Source organism: Sylvia atricapilla, chromosome 1 (assembly GCF_009819655.1).
Source record: "Sylvia atricapilla isolate bSylAtr1 chromosome 1, bSylAtr1.pri, whole genome shotgun sequence".
NCBI classification, from domain to species: Eukaryota; Metazoa; Chordata; class Aves; order Passeriformes; family Sylviidae; genus Sylvia; species Sylvia atricapilla.
In genome coordinates this window covers 131317142-131335816 of record NC_089140.1, presented here as the reverse complement: position 1 = coordinate 131335816, position 18675 = coordinate 131317142, and the positions used below count along the sequence as shown (strand labels likewise).

Genomic DNA, 18675 nt, shown 5'->3' with positions numbered 1-18675 from the left:
GCTCAGACGGAAAACACAATACCATGGGAAAAAGCCAATTTTTTCCTTGAGAGTTTAGGTTACAGCAAAAAGGCTCATCCGCTCACCCACAAAGATTCTGAGACACAGTGGCAGGAGGAGGAGCCCAAATACTTTGCCAGGCTCAACACTTGAGCCATGCAAGGCCACTCTGTACAAGCCTAAAGGAGCACCGGGGTATGCAGTGGCAGGCAGGAACTCAAAACAAAGACTCCCAAGAAACATCCATCAGCTTTTGTTTTATGTTGGAGAAACTAAGTTGAATGTAAGTAAAAGTGTATAACAGATGTGCCTTGTTTACTGACAAATTCCTTATTGACTGCATTATCCTCCTAGTTACGTCACAAAAAAAAAAAAATTTAAATAGAAAGAAAAATGACAAAAGGAAACTTGAAATTTCAACTTCCCTGTGCAAATACAGTCAAGTATTTTTTAGTGGCTTACACACATACATGTTCAAGTATGTGGAAGTTAACCCTAATTACAAGGATGACTTTCAACAAGGCACGACATTAAATTTCACACAACAGTATTCAAACAAAAGGTACTAGGCTTACAGAATCAACCAAGCCAAAAATTCAGACAAAAATCACTTCTTAGCCTTGAATGCAGAGCTGCCCTCAGTCTAGTTAATGCCAAGCACAACTACAGAAGTATAAAATTTACCAGGTGAAGCGTTAAGCCATGAACAAGAGAAGATCAAAATAAGTGCATTTATTGTTCATTCATTTCATTTGAAGTACTTAATATCTGTGCTCCAGATTTCTGTTCTGCAAAGATACTGTTAGCAGAGTTGTTTCACAGTTCACTGAATTAATTGACTGAAACATGTTAAAAATAGAACAGGTTAGTAGTTTGAAACTGTGCAAACCCTAAGAGCATCTGAAGTGATCAAACAACTGTATTTTCACATTTCTCCATGGTGTGGATTGTAAACCTGCTACCTTTACAAGTACCAGGACTTGAAAATAAAATGTCACAATGCTATTCTGAGATGACCCACACAGAATGAAGGAACAGAGCAGAATTGACTTTCATGAAAGAAGGTAAACCTAAGCACTTTAAGCAGTTATTCCACAAAAATACAGAAGTTCTTCTGCAATATTCCATCAACACAGATTTTACTTCAATAAACAGGAGTAGTGAAAAGGAAGAATGGAAAGGATCAAGAAAAGCAGAGCTGAAAGACTTCCAGTGGTCTAATCCACTACTCTGCTTCAAATCATGATTGTCTGCACCTAAATCATTCTCCTAACACATTCTCCAAGACTGGCAATGCTGGATATTCCAAAAGATCTGTTATTCTTGTTATGGGTTTATTCAGAACAAATAAAACCAGCTCTAAATTATTCACGTCCGCATAGAAATCTAAAAAAAAAAAAATCGTTTTCTGGATGACCTTTAGGCACTTGAAAACTGTCGTTTCCTCTGTAAACTGGTCAAAATCCTGAATTTATTTCCAAAATCTATGGGTGTTTAGCAAAAGGATGACAGATAACAACTTTCATTATTTATGTAATCATCACCAACACTTGCATATCTTCAGCAATTTCACAACAGTTAAGTAACATTTATTTACAAAATAATGAGAAACATCTGCAGCTCTTCTAAAGAAATCAATGTATGCCATTGATTAATAAAGCCCTTAATAATCCAGTTTCACCTCTGAATGATCCTGAAGTAATAACATTGTACCATATAAGGAAGCAAAAGTGGATGTTTCAGATGAGGGAAGCATGGAAAAATTATCCTGTATGGGAAAATTAAATGCATCCAGAAATTGGTGCCAAGGAGTGAAGCTCGGTGGCTTAACTTACATCCTGGATTTAAATATAAGTTATAAATACCCATATACACACAAAAAACATTCTGCCCATTGGTTACTATAAGTAAAAACCTGGATTTAAAGAATATAGTTGTATGGACACTCACTAGCAGTGCTCTGTAAAACCAATAAATACTTCAAAGCATCACATATTTACCTGAAGTTTGGAAAATCTCATTCAGTAAAGCTTCATTTACCACCACTGAACTAACATTTCCAACAGGATGACACCAGCTCTGATAAATAGTTTGAAGCAGAATGGTTTGAGCTCTAGTTGCTTGAACTGTCAAATTAGGGAGCTCAAAAATGCATTCTGTTAGTGGGACATGAGCTCGCTTGGTCCTGTTTCAAAAAAAAAGAAAAAAAAGAAAATCATTACTTCAGCACATAAAAATAAAAATTTTAAAACTTAGTCACAGAACATTAGAGTACAAGCAGACAGTTTGTAAGATTGGAACTGTGTGCCTATTTCTTTCTCTAAGAGATAATTCTACTTACACTGAAATGAAACTTGTTACATGATTTAACTTTACATCTCCCTCCAAACCCTGACAGCAAAAATTCATATATTTTCATCTAATTATCTCTTGGTTTTAAAATACTTAATAAAAGCAATTCCATGTGCTCCTGCCAAAATAAGAGCTATTCAAAATCGTGCAGATACTAAGAACGCAGAAAACATCTGTTCAGAAATTGAACAGTACGATTTTTTTTATTTACAAAGCTTACAGTGCATCACTGAATGACATATGGCTAGTGACCCAAAAAACTCATAAACAATATTCACACATCAAAATACAAACAAGCCTACATTCTATATTTTGCTGACAGAGCTCATTAAGTGATTCTAGTATTTTTCAGTGCCTTACCTTTTAACTGGGGAGGAGCAACAGGAGGAGACAAGCATTTGATGGGGCAAAGTAAAGAACAGTTGTTTGGGAAATAAATTCCTCTGTGACAATATAAACCACCACCAAGAATGCTTTACAAAAACTATAGCAAAGTCAGTAACTTACTTTTTCTTCCTAATTTACACACTATTACCTGAAATAAAGCAATAGACTGATTTGTTATATTCAACAAAATCTGTAAAGGCTCTTTAGCCCTCTCAGTTTGGAGCCTTCTCCTGTATCATGTTTTTAACATTACCATTTTTGCCCTAATCACTCCATCACTGAAATGTAATTTTTCTGCTGTTTAGCATTATTTTCTCTAATGTCCTATATAGCTGGAGGGTTGGACCTAAATGATCTTTAAGCTTGTACCAAATTTTAACAATTCTATGATCCTACAATTCCATTAAATAAAATTACTGATGCACATACTGGCTCATTCTCATTATGAAGAAACTCTTCCATTAGAAAATTTTAGGGACATGTTCAAAGCCCCTTAAAAACAAATCGTAGGTTCATGTACCACTGGGAATCAGAACCTCAAATGAGGCAAAGCAGCTGAAGCTGCACACAAAACTCATTGGCCCTGAAAAAAAGCATGTTTCACCAAAATGCTCAGGGACTGAAAGTGTAAAGGCATGCAGATATCCAATGACTCCTCAGATCAGCAAAATCAAAACCTTCCAAGAACTCTCAGAAGCAGCCATAATACACCACATCTCCTATCTAGGCCCAAAAGAAAATGCTAGCAGCTGTATAACCTAACATATGGGAGCTAGTACTAGTTGCAGAGACTCTGCAGAACAGAACTAGGCCATTCATGATGCTGAAATTCTGAAACCTTTAGCAAAAAGTCTGACACAGAAGTCTTAAGGAGTAGATTTCTTGAACATTCTGCATCTGAATGGGAGACTGGGCCTTCACCAAAATAACTGTGAAGAAAAAAAGCACTTGATCACTTCTCAGACCCAGGATCACCATGCTCTAGATGAAGCAGCAGAGTAATAAAATATTCTGCTGCTAACACTTTTGGCCCATAAGCTGAAGATGTGACTTACAAAGCACAGTTTGGAAATAAGCATTCTGAACATGTGAAGACATCTCTCAACCACTATGTTGACACAGTGATACAGCTAAAGATAATGTCATTACTTTGAATTTAGACTTGGGCACAGAGGCATTCACCTCAAGTCCCAAACAGAGCTCCTCCCTTAATTCCTTGTTAATACCAGCAAACAGCTAGTAAGTGAAAACCATTTTCTCTGGACCAAGAGGAATTAAGCTCAGTCTTAGATATCTATTGTATAAACAAATACCCACATGTAAGACTGTGGCCTAGAACCTTTTAAGGCAAATCTCAAGAAAACAGCACTTGCAGACATAATAGAGATCCATTAATTCAAGATCTGAAGATTATAAACTTATTGTTTTTGCAGGTCACTGCTTCTTCCCACTGCCTATAAGGGGACATTACAATACCTCTCAGCTGTGAATGTCTACACCACAGATCAAAGGGTAAGATAAAGCCCATCCACAACAGCCACTGTTTCTCACTAAAAAAACCAATGTGAAAATAAAAGAAAAACTGATCCTTACAAAAGAAAGTACTCATCAAAGATTCTCAGAAACGGATGTAAATACAGATGAATGACAAAGAACAAATAAAAACAGGTGTTGTAACCTTCTGTAATAGTAATCAGTATTCTTTAGAATGAGGCTTTCCAATCTCATCAAGTTTGTAATCAGGATTACCTGTCTCAAAAATGCTGAGAAGGGAGAGGAAACCAGCAACAAGAGTGCCTCTGATTTGCAACTCATTTGAAGCTAATGACACAATTATGCTGCCAGCTTCAAATGTCATTTGCAGAAAAAAACATGGATGAAGGAAAAACATTCCATGTTTATATGGGAAAACTCAGCCTTGTGTCTGATAGTAGAAATGTCTTTCATATGAGCATACATCATGCTTCACAACATCCCCACAAAAAGAGCAGTCTCCTGTTTGAATAAATCTATTGGTTTTGAAGTCTGAATCTACCTATAAGTACAGCCTTTGTTGCTAGAAAAATCAAAACTCATTAGAGGCCTTTGAAGAAGAGATCTTGCATTAATCCTTCTTTGGTTGAGTTTTTTGGATGTTGTTTGTTTTAATAGGAGTAACAAAGACCAAACAGTGAGCTAGAACAAAGAAGTTATGTATGACCTCTTTGGGGGAACTGTGCATCTCCCACCTGCCTCACCTGCTGACAGCCAGGCCCATACACATCTTTCTTGAGTGATAGCCAAACCCCATTCCAGGCTCACCTCTATCAACTACAGCACAGTAGGTCACCAAAAGAGTAAGAAATATCTGTAAAAAACTCCTAAAGCTCTTCCTCTGTTTCAGTTTGAAGATGAAACACACTGCAAACCTTTCCTGAAAACGCTCATCTCACAGCAAGTACAAATCATAGAAAACAATGTGTCCAAACACATTTGAATTTAGCTGGTGTAAAAGTGCATGTAAAAAAAGCATTTTTCTAAACATCAGAAAATTACCTAATCTGAAAATCAGAACTGCTTTAAGGAGAGATGAAATAAGAACAGAAAATAATACCAGTATTAAATCAGGCAAACAAAGACAGATGCTGCCTGGTTAAAAAAAACAAACAAACAAACAAAAAAAAGAAACCAAAAAAAAAAAAAAACCACCACAAAACCCACTTTGACTCAGACACCCAAAAGGAATAAAGAACCTGGAACATATTCTGACCATTTCTACCACACAAAAGCACAAGAGGACACATGATCACCGTACTGTGGATGCAGTTAAATGAAACATGTGTCCCATTTCAGATCCTCAGATACACAAGAAATGCTCTATACACATACGCCTGTAGCCACTCAAAGAAAAGCTCTGGGTACTGTGAAAAGCACAGGTGGAGACTACAGTTCTGAGACCTTTTCTGATGTTCATCTCAAGTTAGAATTCGGACTTGTTTTCCTAAAATTTCCTGGAGTTTAAATCCAAGCTCAGTAATCTATCAATTTAAGCAAAATAGGGATACATGCATAAAGGAGTAGGAAAAGGAATTCTGTACTTAGGAAATCCATTCCTAACAAAACAAAATGGTATACATAATAATTAATTTATTTTAAATTTAATTAATTTATTTTAAAACTTAAGATTAGACAGACAGCATAACCCATTTCTTTTACACAGAACTGAAGTTGGAAAAGTATCTATGCACATTAGGAAAGCTTTTGCAGGCATTACCTGGAACAAAATGTAATGCATAGTGACATCAGATTGTTCCCTGATATTCCTTTTTTAAATTACAATGCCATGCTTTAATATTTATCTCACTATGAAAGTGCACTCTTACGTTTTTTTGTTTCTGGCACTTTTTCCTTTTTTTATCCTTTCACACAACATTTTCACTGTTTTCTCCCCTTATTTCTGAATACTATTTTGTAGGATTAAAACTAAGTATTTCAGAACAAAGTGTTTAAATATTTCAAAATATGGGTTTCCTAATGTAAAACTGGAAGGAACAAAGAAGGTAGAAAACTTTTTTCAGCAAACTTCACAATGAACATGACTCTGCTGTAAGTCCATCTAAACACGTTTTTATTAACAAGTGTATTTCAGAGGGAATCTGAAGAGCTGTGACACTCACAGCACACAATTTAGCAGTGCAAAAGATTTTGCTTTAAAAGTCTGACTATTCAACAAATACATATTACAGCTACTGTACTGACCTATGCTACATTCAAAACTTAAAAAGTTTCACATAAAATTGTCCCTTAGGAGTAGTAACAGCATATGAATTTTTTTAACAATATGCAAATTCTACACTTACGGTACTTTAACAATCCCATAGGAATAAAGTCTTCTGGTCCTTTTCAGATAAGTTTCGAGGAATGGGAAGTTGAAAATAAATCCTTTTTTATAGATAAAAAAAATCAAGGCGGGGGAAGAATTGTACCATGTGTGCAGCAAATGTTGCTTAAAGGAAATTTTAACTAGACCCAGCTAGTGATGAAAGTGCAATTATAATTCAGGATTTATTATAATAGTTTTGAAACACAAATAATGCATTTAAAAGATCTTAAAATGAAAGTTTGCCACCAACCTGCACCTGTTAATACAGAAAATACATCATTAATAAGGTATTGAGCTATATTTAACCAAGTTTTATGACCCAAGAGATATATTCAAGTAATAAGTGAAAATACAAGTACAAATGATTTTTTCAGTAAACCAAATCAGATCTGTGGTTCTATACTGTATTATTAAATTTGCATTAAGCAACCTCATACCAAAACTCTTCACCTTATTAAAAAAGTCATGGCACATAGTTTGGGTCTAAAAACACTACTACTTAAGCTGCATTTTAGAACTGCAACAACAATAGAAATAATTATTTCTCAAGTCTTTACACTCAAGAGTTAAGATGCAGTTCTGAACATATGTTCATTTAACTCAACAGGTTAAAAAACTACCAATTCAAACACTCTTCTCTAGGGGAAAATAAATCCTAACTAGCAGGATAGGCTACTCATTAAAGCTGAACTTGGACAAGTTCCAGGATAAATTTAAGGAAATATGAACAAGCAAGTCTTGCTGTGTAGTGGCATGGAGTGAAAATGAATCTGTCCTAATTAAATGATTTTTAAATACACTTTGGTTGTACCCAGTTTGCTGACAAACTGTAATACAGACTTGCTGAAATATTTGAATAAATCTGGCGTACCATTAAAGCAAATAGTTTTCTTTGCTGTTTTTGAACAAAAACATGAATTGGTCCTTATTATACAGCATGCATAGGCACCAATATAACCAATCCATGTAGGTTCACAGGCCCGTTATGAAATATTTTCAGTTTGTAGACTTCAGGAACAGCAACTCATTCTTGTAAAATCAACACCTCAGAGTGATTGAAAGAATATAGTGGTGAACAGCTGGGTCCTGAGGTTTATACAGAGTCCCCAACTGCAAAGCTGGAACCTGCAAAATGTTCAAAAAAATTTCATTTTTGTTATTACTCATATCCTGTACAGTAAAATACGGTTAGTTCATTTTTTCCAAAATAACAAAACCAGTAACCTGCTACTAGAACCTAGCACTTGTGCCTTAGAAAAACCTGAATGCAATTTAAGTGCCCAAATTATTTCAGTTAGCATTTGCACACCTTTCTCCTTCAGCAAGCAGAAAGGGCCTGCTGGTTTTATAAGACATGAGCAAAGGCTTCATCTACATTCCTACAACAAATCTATATTTCTACTTAATCTAATGTTTCATATCTAACTTAAAAAAATAAAAATTTCGACCCTTTTTCTTAACATTTAAGTAACTATTATTATTGTAAAGGAAACAACCTCTAGCTCCTTAATGACAAATATCAAACCTATGAAGGAAACATGTAGGAAGGGAAACAGAAGTATTATTGTTTGAAATGCCTAAATTAAGTCACTGCTATACACAAAAAACCCCAAATATATCACAGGTTTATATACCACATATACTAACATGATTTTCAGTCTTCAGAGAGCAACACACAGTTATTTATGCTAGAGGACCAAGTTATTTACTATTAAAAGAAAACCCCAAGCACTTAAACTTGCTTTAGAACACTTCATTGCAAAAACACCTCCAAGACTGATATCTTCAACTTCTGCTCCTCTATAGACTTCACTAAAGGCTGCCTGGTATCCTACATCATCTCTGACAAATGGGAACTTTCAGGAGCTACACTTGGCACCTTATTTGTAGGAAACACTGTTAATTATACAATTTATTACAAGGGAGAAAACAATGACCTTAAGGGTTCACTGATCTTTTCTTTTTTTAGTAAATCAAAATATTAACTTGGTATTTCGGAAAATTTTAGATACAGGATTAGAATAGAAAAAAGCTATCATTTTAAAGCAGACTTCTCTGTAGATTTTTTAACATCAATTTTGAAATATAAGTAGCCAGTGATGAAAACACTTTTGCTAACCGTTCAGTTCCATGCAAACTTCAAAAAAAATTCCCAAAGATTTCCTTGAAACAATTGTGAAAACAAAACAATATAGGCAGAATACAAACTTTAATAAGGCTTAGCGAATGAATAGAGGCTATCCATTCTCAATTCTCAGTAAAGTGTGTGTTTTAATGGAACAATAAAATTCAGCTTTATACAGCACACCAAAAATGAATGCATACTACAAGAACAAAAATCATGAAATAAAAAATATCTAAAAGGAAGATACCTTGAAAACAAAAAATCCCTTTAAAGCAAAGAATGCACAAGTCTGGACATGTTAGAAGCTCTAAACTTGGCTTGTTTTAAAAATAATTTTATTAATTTTGTCCCATCTGGACATTAAACTTAGGATGATTAGATTAAAAATTATGATTGCTACGTGCACATAATCATACTGGTTTGTGAAGAAGCAAGAAGTGAGAAACAGTGACCTGTACTATAAGACAGCATAAGAAGAAAGTGTGTAAGAAAAAACGAACTCCTGGAATGTGAAGGTAGGAAAGTACTAATTTTCCCCAACATGATTTCAGCCATACTAAGCACCAGAGGACTCTTTAAATATGCAGATAAAATGTTTCAGAAAGCAGGCAAGAAAGCAGTCTATATTCACTTCTAGCTTAGTCATTTGCCCATGTGCCTCAAAATGCAACGGATCTGTACTAAAAATTTGTTGATATCAATAAGGGATTTGGGGTTTCCAGTCTTATTTTTAAACACATGATAAACTAAGGTGGCTGTTGAAATTGCAATGCAGGAACATCTTGAACCTGCAGCTGCATTAGGATGTTTAGATCAAATTCAGCTTACTGACTCAACAGTTGGACAGATGCTAGGTATCTGAATTGCCATCAAACTGCAAGTGGATGTCAGCAACTAATTGCTTTTTTTTTTCTTCGTAAAAAACATTTTCTAAGCACTAGTTAATACTTGTCTCCAGAAATAATCATCGAAGTTATATGATATATATTTTAATAAACATAAGAATAAAATTATAACTTCCCTGCTCTGAGGAGATAACAAGCAGACCTCAGTCCTCTTTATATATTTCAGTTTTTGATGTGTAAACCATATATATTAAGCATACAGTCACATCTTTAAAGAACTGCATCTTCAGAACCCCACAAGGTGTGGGGTGGAAATTTGAAAAAAAAGGGGTAAGAAACTTTCCTCATGGAATGCCCTCAATGTGAATTCAGGACTTTTTAAATTACTTACACTTTAAGCATCTAGTCTTTCTTTACTTCTGCGAGAAGGTCTAACTTTATTACTTGGATCTAGCAACCTCCTGTTGTTGATGGTGGGTGTTAGTGAGAACAAGGGAAGGGATATGACAGCTGCATTATGTTCCACAAGATCCAAATATAAAAACCATGAGAAAAACCAGTATTCATTACAGCAGCCAAAAATCAAAATGTATTACAAACAAAAACAAGCCAGAAGCAAGTCTGGAAAGAAGCAGGGACGTTCAATAGGGAATCACTGGCTTAATGAAGGTAGTGCAAAGGGAAACAATAGTGAAAAGCAGAGAACTTTTACACCTACATTTTAATTGTGCCTTCTATCTTTTCCTGAGAAAGAGACCCTACATGAAAAAGCAGCAATGCCAAACTAAATGCCAGCCATCGGCCATCGTTATCATTTATCTGGTAGATAAATATTAGTTGTGGGTGGGGGACAAGAAGTAATCAGCTGAAACTTGCTGATGCTGTAACTAAACAGCTGCAGATGACCAAAACCACCAGAGGTGACCAGGTAAAAACTGCCAGTGGCCATAAACTGCCAAACCACAAAGATTTGTTCACTAAAACAAAGCAAGCATTACTCTTTCTTATAGCTTTTATAAATCCGGTACTGCTGCTTTGGATACTACAGTGTATCCAATCTCAGGAGCCACAAGGGTGGCTCAGGGTTTGGGGAACTGGCTTACCACAGTGCAGCCTGCTTTACTGTCTAGGGAAGTAACCCCATCCTCTCCCTTTCCCTCTCCTCTTTCCCCCCTTCACACAATCCCAGAAGCAGCAGAAACAGCCATTAAATCAATCCTCTAAATCTGCCACACAGAACCATTTGGCTACCATTAGCAGGTAAAACAGGGAGCCAGAAGGGCTCAAACATGCTGGTGCTCAGTGAAGGAAACTGCACTGACAAACCCGGTTCAAAGGTCTTCTTGGGAACTAACACAGTTTCAAATTCCTTGCTAAAGATTTAAGAGCTGAACACAACCCAACTTCAAGTAAACACTAACAACTGATCTCAGTAAAAAAAAATTGTCCAAAAAGGTAAGTGGATTATGACTTGGGGGCTTCTGTGAATTTCTTCCACTAAAAACTTTTGCATGCTGTTTATTTTCTTTCATAAATAGGTAAAACATTTTGGTGGGAAAAAAGGCCATATTTACACTGAGAGGAAAAATGTTACTTGAAATGCTGGCAATTTTTTTATAGCTAGTCAGAGCAGTAAGAAGGTGTATGCCTGCATTAGCAAAACAAAATTAGTATTTGAACAAAATTATTGCCCTAAATGGAGATGTCACAAACAAAACACAGGAATTTTGGACTAAAAAAACAAATCTATACTTCTGTATCTGAATTCTCCAAAAGGTAAATCGCAGTGGTTGGGGTTGGAAGAGGGATCCTTTAAACCCAACCTCACTGCTAAATAAAAGGACTTAACGCTGTGCCTTACAGTACCTCAAAAGCCAATTCCACTATCATTTAAGAGAGAAGTTACAGCATTAAAAGAAGCTGCTGGAAACAGAGAAGCATGTTTTGTTTTTCTGATTACCAGAAAAGCCTTTAATATGGCAAAGGATGGATCAAGGGTGTCTTCAACAGCAAGGACATGAATGGACAAGGTGTGGTAATGGTTCACATGTACACACTGCATAACTGCAGAAGGAGTACAAAGACTTTAAAATGATTATTTTGTGGCCTCATTAAGCATCAACCTCAAAAGAATTTTAAAAGCTATTTAAAGCAAAACATTAAATCTCAGTAAATGCATAATAATTTATACTTCAAAGACTGAAGTTATTGTTAAACCTAAATTTGCCATCTTTAAGCATTGACTCTGGCATTACTTTACACCAGTCCTCAAAAATAATACATGCTTTGAAGCAGAATCTATGGCTATATATTTCCTGTGTCCAGTTTTGATCTATTCACTGTGTCTCATAACATCTATTTAATTAATTAAACATTAACATCTATTTAATTAATTAAAAACTCCAGAAGCCCTAGTGAGTCTTCAAGACAATCAAAATTATCACATCACATAATGCAGATATTGTCAGTATTCACATCAAAATGGCACACATCAAAAAGATATTTTTTGTATTATAAACATGCATACCAACAGGTATGCAAAATCAAAGATATACAAGTACTTTTGGAGCAACAGACTAAGTCAGTGACATTATAAAAGTCCCATCTCCATTTGCTCATTTAAAATATGAAAGTCAGGTTCTTAATTCTCTCATTCTCCTTGTGTATTTCTTCATTATCAAATAAATATTCTAATCATGTTTACCAAATATTTCCTTCTATTCTATTGTTCATTTTGGAACAAGCCATTAAACTCAAAGAAAAAACTAATTAAACATCAGCAACAAAAATAATCATATTGGCTTTTGTTAAAAAAAAAAAAAAAAAAAAAAAAAACCACACATGAGAAAAAAAAATCTGATCAATCAAAAAATGAATTCACAGTTGTTGTACTGGTGTCTGAACTAACATAATCCTTTCCATTTCTTGCATTGATGTCAGAAGTATCTACAACAGGTATAATGATTTCCAAATGAAATAAACAGGTTTTATTCTCATAGTTTACTGTTTAAGAGCTTCATATCCCATCTGAGCCTGCCTTCACTTGTTCTCTTTTTTGTTGTTTGTTAAAATGGCCCTCTAAAATTCCCATCCAAAACACACAATGCTAAAAATCTAGTTCAGAAACTGGGAGCTGGTGTCCTTTAGAAGATTAAAGCATAATGAAAAACAGACAATACAGGCCCGAATGGAGATCCAAATGTTTACATGCATTCAACACTGTACTTCAGTACTCATTCAATGCTGTTCCTCAGTATGTACACCTGACAGGTTACTTTAACTTCCTTTAAAAGGCATTGCTAAAGAAATAGTAATAAAGAGTACAAAACTATAAACAACTAGAGTAGAAGTGATTGTGGAAAAATGCTGAGAATGCATATTGTTTGTGTGTAAGGAAGCAAACACAGCTTAAAACCAAGGAGATCCTGATCTATGAGGACTATTCCTATGAAAAAGCACCTCCGGGTGACAGAGAGAACAAGCATGAGGAGAATACAGCAAACAAATTACTCCGGACACAGGACAGTATTTTTCTTCCACCTAGAGATGAACACAGATGCAGTAAAGATGCTAAGGTATTATGGACACCTGAATATCCACATGAGCCTTTACATTTGCATAATTTGAGATGTGATAAATAATTTGGTTGTAATAAAATGTTTGCAGTTACCATTTATCATGGTTATCAGCTTCAGCTGAGATTCACATCAATGTGCTTCTAAGAGTAGGTGCATAATATAACTCTGGTTTCTGGTACCTCACCTCAAGTGGAAGTGATGCCTACCACTTGAGAGTGAAGCTCTGTAGAGTCAAAAAAAAAGATATGCTACAGCTTGGCCATTTAAATGGCAATGCTCCATGAGCATAATGATGATAAACAAAGAAAGATAAACAAAATCAGCGACTCTATATAGCTAAATTGACAAGCATATAGCTTATTCAAGAAGTAAATACACAGCTTTGGTGAAGCTAGATTATTTGGTACACAAGGTGAATAATCCAATATAGCTCCCTATAGAATCACTGTAAATGCAAATGAATGAAAGGCCATTTTTATCTCCAAGTTATTGTATTTAATGACTACAGATTCTTAAAACAGTGCTTTGAATCTCATCAAATCCCATGGCATTACTTTAAAAAGAAGATGCAAAGAAAAAGGCTCTTCAGAATTCTGTGTAATAAGCAACATTTGATTTGGGCTGGCTGGCAGAATGGCATCAAAATCAGTTTCAGGGTGCAAGTTTCAAGCATCCTTGTTTGCCAGCTACGGAGGCTGAGTGCTGGCTCCAGTAATGCTTGTGCTGTGCATACTGTTGACTTGTTGGCTTGCTCTCTGCCAGCCTCAGGCCAAGGCAGCAGGCACTTTCTCAAACAAGGCTGAAGGGACAGAGCATGTCAGAAGCTGTCCTCAGTCTGAAGCCTCAATATATGTCCTTCTTAGATCTAATTTTTTTTTCCTGCCTTTGGGGAGTGGATAGGAAAGCTACTGGTAGATATTTGTGTATGAACTGAGATACGAGAAAACACTCAGGGTCACAGATGGGTTTCTAGCAATGTGTTATTTAGCAGCAGAGATGCCAGCACAGAGACTGTATTTCTCTTCATAATTCACAGATTTACTTAGAGGCAGAAAAAAAAAAAAAAAGGCACCAAACTGCAGATAAAATTCTGGAAAAACAAAGGACAAACTTTGTGCAAAGAATTGCCATCAGTGCATCTTTCTAGCCAGATTCTACATCGGTAAAGCCTTATAGCCAGAGAATATCACTGAAAATCCTAACAGGTCTTTTGATACAGATGGTGTTACCACTAACAGAAACAGAATTTTCTAAATACATCCAGTGCAAAAGAAATATATATCAGGGATTCAATTTTTCTTTAGGATCCATACTATGTAACAGCATTTCAGCTTTAAGATTGGGCTCTTAATACCTTTCACCTAATCAAAATGCAGCTTCAACCCTGAAAATCCTTTGCATTTTGAAATATCATTTGCTTGTTTCTAGTATAAATGCCAGCAAATCCTGATGGCAACACTTAAAAAATCAGGATTAACTATTCACCATGTGCAATCACTTTCCCTGGACAGATATTAGTTAATAAGCTTAATTTACTTTCACTGAAGAGACTTGACAATTAATGAGTCTAAATAACTACACTGGAAATACTCCCCATGACTACCCTTTAGTGTCAACTCTGCTGAATTTCCTCCTAATGGACAATACTGAACAATACAACTGCTTCCAATTTACACTGACTATAAGTGCACTTTCAACAGATTTGCTGAATGCTGCCTGCCACATCTGCTGAGAAACAGTAACATTTGATCTGGACTTGATTTTTAAAAAAAATTAAACTTGACGTTTGCAACTGAAGTTAATTTGTTGTTACACTAATCAAGCTGCAAGTCATGTACTCAGAATGCAAAACCCCTCCTGTTCCAAGTGCTTTTCTTGGTAACCAACAACAGCTCCCTCCAGAACAGTGCAGTTGAAAAGTAACCCAAAATATTCTTGTTGAAACTTAAAATGTTCATATCACTGCAGATCAGAAATGTTCCACAGAAGCTCTTTAAGCATCTTCATCCCTATACACAAGCATGACCCCCTTGAACTTTTATAAAGCAAGACAAGTTAAATCAATGAAAAGTACTTCTGCTAAAGCTGTTATATCACCTTACATTACTGTTCACAACATGCTATACTATAATTGACAGATCTACTCCTCAAACACTAAGATGCACAGTAATTCAAACTTCTGAAAGTGTCAGTCACTGCTCACCTAATGTCCTACCAAAACCAGCTACCAATAAATTAATTTTTAAAGATGTGATTTAGTATTATGTTCTTTGATGCATTTTCTAGGCAATAGCGGAGAAGGGGACAATGCTGAAGCAATCCAGCACACTCCTGTGCTGTTATAACTGTTCCCATGTGAGGCAGTACTACACCACCATCTCTGCAGAACCCAGGAGAATGACTGTTGTGTTCTGCTTTTGCACAGCCCCAATCACTGGCATATTTCAAACAGGTTTAAACATGTGCCAGATCTAACTGGAACAATGCTGAGGTGGCTGAAACTCCCGTCCCATAAACTGAATGCATCTGTTCAGGTGTTCAACCCCAGATATTTTCTGTTTTGAAGAATACCCCAAATTTTCATCTGGCAGCTAAATTCAATTACTGACATAACTAATAGTCACAACTGAGTGCTACAAAATGAGTTGCATGTGTTCTCAACCTGTTTCTGCTTCTTACCCAAAAAATGAGTGTGTCCCTCAACCGCCCATGTGAAATGCAATCCACACCCAATCTAAATTGACATTGCTCTTGATCAATTGTGACTAGCCAATAAAACAGGCTGCCAAAATCAAGACCTAAGTGTCAATTTATGGGAAAACTTCCTAGATTTATGACCTAATGCTCACAGTTTGTGGATAGTTGGCTCTGTGTTACCTGCCAGTAGGATCTGCTTGACTCTTACTAGCATCACTGCACTGAATGTCATGACAGTGAAATCTCGTGACTCTCAAGCTCACAAATCTACTATGATTTCTAGTCCTAAGCAGATTACTCCACTGGACATGCCCCGCAAAGATGTTTTAATCAAAAAAAGTAGCAAAACCAGATAGTTCACTTCATCATCCATTATGCACTTTTAATCCTTTATTTGGTGAGCAGTAAATCCTAAAATCTCCTACTGTCATCACAATAGCCATATTGGTAAAGGCCATGTCAGGAGAACCTAATTTCCTTGTTAAATAACTTCTTACTGTGTAAGAAGCCAGATCTTTATCTACCACTGTGCTTGCAGACCAACATGAATTGCTCTCACCCTTGTCAATTCACACAGATACCATTAAATGTGTATGGTATTTACAAGATGACCCTGAAGCGGACATGAGCAGGTGCACATCATGGCTAGAACCTACACTTACTCAATGTGCAAGGACCTTACTCAACTGTGCAATGAGTCTAAGAATTAATTCTATAAATAAGAGTATGACTGTATGGTATACCAGGTACATAGCTGCAATTAAGAGAGTGACGTCTGCCTTGTAATGGGACACATGATGGAAGAAAATAGAAGTAAAGCTATATAAAAATATAAATACCTTTACATAAAAATATAAATACCTTTACAATAACAAAAGTTAGATCAAAAAACTCTACAGTAGTAGAGGGAATTAGAGTCCTCAGGTTTTCTAATGTTAATATTAAATCTAGAAAATAAAAAAGAAACTAAACTCTGTTTACGAAGCAACCGTTTCACAACTACAACATGACAGAATCAAAATAAAAGCAAGGAAAACAAAATGCTGATGTTCAGGATTGTGGCAAAGTATAGTCCTCAAAATCTTTGCACAATAGTTAGCCAAAAGGCAGTTATAACCTTATGTGCCAATCTACTCTAAATGTAGCAGGTTCTAAGGACACAGTAAATGTTTACCTTTACAGTTAAATCTGTGTTGAAACATTAAGCACAGCTATGCTATATTAATGTTCTTCAAAGTTCATAAAAAGAGCCTACAGAAAATACACATATTCATTCCATGCAAAGAGCACTGCATCTAAATTTCCTAAGTGATCTTTCAGAACTCTAAGTGCACATATTAAAAAAATAACTATGTCAGGTCTGCAATTCACAACTTTCACCATTGAAACAAGTGACAGATCTCTGGACACATGAGGTGCCCAGCATATGATACATGTGACTGCCTTCAACAGCAAAGCAAATTTTAAATTTTTGTCAGCTTTTGTCAATAATGATTAGCACTTCAATAAAAACACTGAAGAAAATGAAACAACAGTGCCAACACAAATCCAGTCTCCTGTTACCAAAAATCCTTCTTCATCAACAAGATGAATCTTGATTGAGATTAGCACACTGCATGTATTTAAACTGAAATTTATTTCTTAAGACAATCTACAGAGAACAACTCAAAAGAAAGAATCTTAGCAGAAATTGTATCTATTAAACATCTCCAAGACTGTGTTTTTTTTGTTTCCTAATAATTATTGAGATCTTATTGCAAGTTTCTATTCAAGATTTTTGTTCTGACAGAGTAAAAAATTAGGAACAATCAGTTAAATGCTCTGTACTCTAATAATTCAAGTGAAGACCATGAAGTCCTAGATATTAATTTACCCAGCAAGTCCTCAACCTCTCTATAAAAGTTTAATTCACACACTCAAATTTAACATGACTAGTTATCAGTACTAGCTACCTGTACTGGTGCTTCCTTGAAAACAGTAAGTGAAAAACTGCCTACAGACCTGATTAAGAAAAGCAAAAAACACAAGTCTGGAACACTTATTTAAAGAAGACAGGTTTAGAAGAGCAATAAAATAACACACACAACTAGACTGATATCTAACTCAAAATATAGAGAGGACACTTCACTATCAATCAGATACAAGAAAAATAAAAGGAAGGCTATTACAAATCCATATTCTGTACTGCTAATTTAGCATTCTTCAGATTTACAATGAAGTGGAATCTTAGAAGTGATAGAAGGTTATAACACTGAAGTGTCTCACACCAGATTACCTCATCTGTTACCACAGACATTGAAGCCAAAAGAATAAACGAAAATCAGCTAATTCCTCTCAAGATTTCTGTTTGGCAATAAACATTCTCGTCATTCACTCTATGCTTTTAACCATATTCTGCTAATTCTCAGTTGGTTTTAGACATCCTCCTGAAAGCTCTGAAAGCTGCTTTACAATCTGGCATGCAACACTACATAAAGCAGTTGTAAAATATTGACATTAACATTGTATTTTGCATCTTGTTACACTTGACAAAAACAAAAGACCAGATGGTTTGTACTTTCCAATAAAAACAGATTAGCTATGCAATTTAAAAGATGTCCAAGACTTAGTTAACCAGTTGCTTTGAGCACATTTGTTTTATACAAAGAAAGTATACTAACTAAAATTAAATGAGACAACAATCTAATAGGTAAACAGCACTTTATGGCCATTTATCGTTATTTACTGGAATTTGCTGGGCTGACGTTGCTAAAATTTTATCTGTTAAAACATTCTGCCAATGTTTTTCAGCAAGTTTTAAAAAATTAATATTACTACGGTATTTTATAC

General features: G+C 35.4%; 1 protein-coding gene across 1 annotated transcript in view; it reads right to left on the bottom strand.

The window, feature by feature from the left end:
- Nucleotides 1-18675, bottom strand: part of VPS13B (vacuolar protein sorting 13 homolog B) — a 429788-nt gene that overhangs the window by 332587 nt on the left and 78526 nt on the right. The window contains exon 18 of the mRNA XM_066334019.1: nt 2001-2185. Coding sequence (XP_066190116.1) covers nt 2001-2185 — 185 coding nt within the window. The remainder of the gene's footprint in view (nt 1-2000; nt 2186-18675) is intronic.